General features: G+C 38.7%; 1 protein-coding gene across 1 annotated transcript; it reads right to left on the reverse strand.

Annotated features, from left to right (window-relative positions):
* Window positions 1–1,337: 1,337 nt before the first annotated feature.
* Window positions 1,338–3,999, reverse strand: LOC133807217 (patellin-3-like). Its single transcript, XM_062245400.1, has 4 exons — window positions 2,665–3,999; window positions 2,444–2,568; window positions 2,115–2,256; window positions 1,338–2,003 (listed from the first exon to the last, which is right to left on the reverse strand). Exons 1-4 carry the CDS (start codon window positions 3,841–3,843, stop codon window positions 1,746–1,748), a joined length of 1,704 nt encoding a protein of 567 aa, XP_062101384.1. The 5' UTR covers window positions 3,844–3,999; the 3' UTR covers window positions 1,338–1,745.
* Between the last annotated feature and the right edge of the window lie 214 nt (window positions 4,000–4,213).

A 4,213-nucleotide genomic window follows, 5' to 3' on the forward strand; every position in this document is an offset into this window, starting at 1 on the left:
CAATGTGGATTACCACCCGATAAAGAAATACCAACAATTCTCTATAAAGATAATGATGCATGCTCTGCTCAACTAAAAAGATAATACCTTAAAGGAGATAAATCTAAATACATTTCACCGCAGTTCTTCTTCATACATGATCTTCAAAAAAAAGTGGTGATTTGATGTTCATCAAATTTGATCAAGCGACAATCTTGCAAACTTATTTAGAAAGTCATTACCAACATCAACGTTCGAGAAGATGGTACATAAGATCATAATGTGTCGATTAAAGAATCTTCAAGAATGTTGAAATGAGGGGGAGTAAATATACATTGCACTCTTTACCCCTTGGCCAAGTTTTTGTCCTATTGGGTTTTTTTTTTTATCAAGGTTTTTAATGAGGCAGTTTTCATGGACATCCAAGGGGGAGTGTTAGAAATATTATATATATGGATGTCCATAATAATGAAGAATCACTAGGTTACCCAAAGCATTATATCAGCATTAATTCTTGATTATATTAAGAGTAGTTACCCGATTTCCTTAGGGCTTATGTATTTGTATAAATAGAGGTCATTCTCTATTGAAATAACACACAAGAGTTTAACTCTCTTTTCATCTCTCTATTTCTCTGTCAATTTCTTTTATTTATATTTTACATTTCAGTATTTTTAATAGTTTTATAACAGAACTCCACATGTTAGGGCTTATATATTTGTATAAATAGAGGCCATTCCCTTGGGAGTTGTTTTATATGACAGGAACGAAAGGGTGCTAGCATCTTCGGCCTCACCTTTGCCCTCCACCATGAAACTGCATTTGGCTGAGGCGTATGCTGTGCTTCAGGGCCTCTCTTTATGCCTCCGCCTGGGTTACTCTAAGGTAATTGTTAAATCAGACTGCCTTAGAGTGTGTCAGACAATTTGTAATAAAATTGATTGTGTCTCAGAGTTTGGCATGATTCTTCAAGACATCTTTTCGCTGAGTGGTACTTTAGTTTCTTTTTCTATTAGGCATTGTAAAAGAACTCATAATAGTGTCTCTCACTCTTTAGCGAAATTGGCCCTGTCCATGGAAGAGTCTAAAGTTGGCAACCAGGTTTACCAGTTTACCTTTGGCTAGATTTATAGACCATTATCTGTATTTCTCATTGTCATGTTTGCCTTTGTATCCAATGAAACTTTGTTTATCAAAAAAAAAATTTAATTAAATTTTTAAAAATAATAAATACAAATAGAGTTACTAAAGACTGTTTTATGTTTAATTTTTAATTATTTAATTAATTAAATAAAAAACTGTTTTTTTTAAGCTCCAAAATTTTTACAAAATACAACCAAAGTAATTGCCAGGTAAAGTAGTAGGAATAATAAACATAAAATTTACCCAAAGTTTACAGACAAAAGAGTCTGAAATAGTAACACAGCTTTTATGTCCAAAATCCAAACACGTGCCTTCTCCCCCAAAACAAAAACATATACACACAAATGTGCAACCCTTCCTACTCATCCCCAAAGACTTTTGTTTTTTGAACAAAAGAAATTATAATTATGATAAGACAAGAACAAATTAAATACAATTCCAGAACTTGTATAAATCATGAACAAAATTAAATATCAACCAAAATAAAAAATAAACCTGGTGTCTTTTTCTTCAAAAAAAAACAAAGAACCCTGCCCCTGCTTCCAAATATTTGAATGTTTCGGCAGTATTAGATTTCAGATTTGGTAAACTCCGCTGGCAATCTTTAATTTGTACCATATGGCTTATTGCTCAGAACAGGTTTTGGTCTTAGACCTGTACAAGAGCTTCTTCTTCTTGGAGCTTTGGTTATCAATGGTGAGGACAATCCTGCCTGATTCACCTACTTTGAAGCTATTGGAAATCAGTGGTTCTTCCGTGGAATTAACTTTCCTTGCCTTTTGTACGATTACAGTGTAGTGACCCTCCGTACTTGGCACGAATTCAGCACCATAGCTCACATCCCAACCCAAAACTCTGAGTTCCCAAACCAGGACACTGGTCTGAATTAACACAACAATTTTCAATCAGATCACTAACAAAATCAAATATTGGTTTACAAATTCATTAGCTGAAACTATTGCTTCTTTTATAGCTGAAAATTTAATTTATACCTCAGAGACTGGAATTTCAACGGTGTGTTTGGTTGATGGTTTTATGGTGACTTCTGTGACAGAGTCAGATGAGGTGAATTCCTGCTCACCATCTTGGCTCAAACCACCTTGTTGAACTGGAACTTGTTCAGGAGCTATGTATCTATGAATAAATATGAATCAAGCTCAATATCATAAATATGTATATATATATATATATATCTACTCAATTACAGAAAATATAGACTATATGGATTAAAATAAAACTCTTCTTTTTTTTTTGTTGCCTGATCAATGAAAAAGAAATAAAAAAACAAAAGAGAGTGAATAACAATTGAATTTTCACTTACTTGAAAAGGGTGTCGGCAGACTTTGATGGACCAGCGTACACAAACTTGCTCTTAGTCCTCTGAGTGAGGAAAGTACTGATAACCCTACTGAAGGCCAAGTACCACCATGAAACGTTGATGAACACCTTCACAAAACCAATTGAGGATTAGAACACAAACCTTCACAAAATATAATATATAGATACATACACCTGATTATATATACATGTTAAGGATTGTACCTGTTTGGCTACGAACTCAGGATAATTGTCCTGAAGCAGCTGAATTGCCTGGCCGGTGACAAGCTCTTTGTTGAGAAAGAATCCAGGAGAATTCTTGAGATCGTTGACCTGAACGATGGTGGAGAGACCAGTGGGATTGAAATCTAATTTCCTGATGCTCTTCTCCAAGAACTGAATCCTCCACTTGATGAACTTGGTCCGCTTCTCATCATCGGAGAACGTGTTCTGATACAACTCCTTCTTCTGGAACTCGCCGAAAACATTGTAGCAAACAGGGTGGCCTTCCTTATCCACTCCATGAGTGAAAACAACCTTATCCCAATCACACCCGAGGTCTTCTTCAATAAGAGCATCGATTCCATACTCCTTGCGCCACTTGACGGTGTTCTTCAGCATGGTCATGGCGTCCTTAACCTTGTAATCTCTCGCCCTCAGGAACTTCAAGAGGATCACGTCACTCCTCTCATCGGCGAGAAGAGGAATTCCCCAGATGGAAACCTCCTCTGGTGGGGGAGGTGGGGCAGCCACTTCTTCTTCCTTCTTCGGCTCTTCGGCCTCAGCTTTCGCTGATGAGGTTGCCTCGTCGGCTGGAGCAGCGGCGATGGATACGACGGATTCTTCGATTGCTTCCACTGTCTTAGCACCATCCTCGTCCACAGCAGCCACCTTCTCCACCACCTCAGTCACGACGACTACACTCTCCGCTGGTTCTGGAGCCTTCTCTTTCTCTGGCTCCTTCAGAGGCTCGGCCGACGACTCGGCCTTGGGAGGCTCTTCAACAGTTTTTTCTTCAGTTTTTTCCTCTGTTTTTAGCTCTTCCTCGTCCTTTTTCTCTTCCTCCTTGGGAGCCGGCGGTGGAGATGGAGGAGCAGTGAACTCGTGTTTGTTAAGAGCTTCTTGAACGAGCTGTTTGAACTCCTCAAGAACCTTCTTCTGCGACTCCGGAAGCTCGCCGACTACATAGCTTTCTTCCTTGAAAGAAACCGATTGAGCAATGGTTTTCTCCTCCTCAGCCGTTTTGGGTTTCTCAGCCTCAATAACCTCATCGGTCGTGGCAGGCTTCTCAGGTTCAGACTGAGTCACTGGTTTCTCCGCTTGAGGCACATCGGAAACCACAGTTACCACCTCGGCGGATGATGCTCCTGCCTCAGCTGCTGGCTTCTGCGCTTCCTCAGTCATGGTTTATCGTCTGTTTGGAAGAGAACAATAAGAGAGAGAGAGAGTGTGTGTTTTCTGTAGAATTCGGATTCTCTTTTGAGAGAGAAGGGTTAAAAGGTGGCAAAGGTTGAAGAAGGTCTGGAGAAAATGGAGGGCATTTTTGTTGTTGTCTAATGTCTATGGCAAAAACCAGACTGTCAGACAAGTTTGCCAGCTAGTACGCCACTTTTTAAATGGGCCCCCTTCTTATAATATCTATCTTTACAAATCTTTCTCCATTTCCTTTCTCTTTAAATTTTTTATTCTATAACTGCTGTGAATTTTGCTTCTTTTCAAATTTATGTCATTATATATGGCTAATTCTATGTTGGGGCAACTGATGCATAATCTT

The sequence above is a fragment of the Humulus lupulus genome, chromosome X, assembly GCF_963169125.1.
Source record: "Humulus lupulus chromosome X, drHumLupu1.1, whole genome shotgun sequence".
In the NCBI taxonomy this organism is placed as follows: domain Eukaryota; kingdom Viridiplantae; phylum Streptophyta; class Magnoliopsida; order Rosales; family Cannabaceae; genus Humulus; species Humulus lupulus.

Coding starts and splice junctions, on each gene's coding strand:
- LOC133807217 (XM_062245400.1), bottom strand. CDS start 3,843: ATGACTGAGGAAGCGCAGAAGCCAGCAGCTGAGGCAGGAGCATCATCC. Junction 2,569..2,664: donor CTGAGTTCGTAGCCAAACAG/GTACAATCCTTA, acceptor GGTTTTGTGAAG/GTGTTCATCAACGTTTCATG. Junction 2,257..2,443: donor TCTGCCGACACCCTTTTCAA/GTAAGTGAAAAT, acceptor ATTTATTCATAG/ATACATAGCTCCTGAACAAG.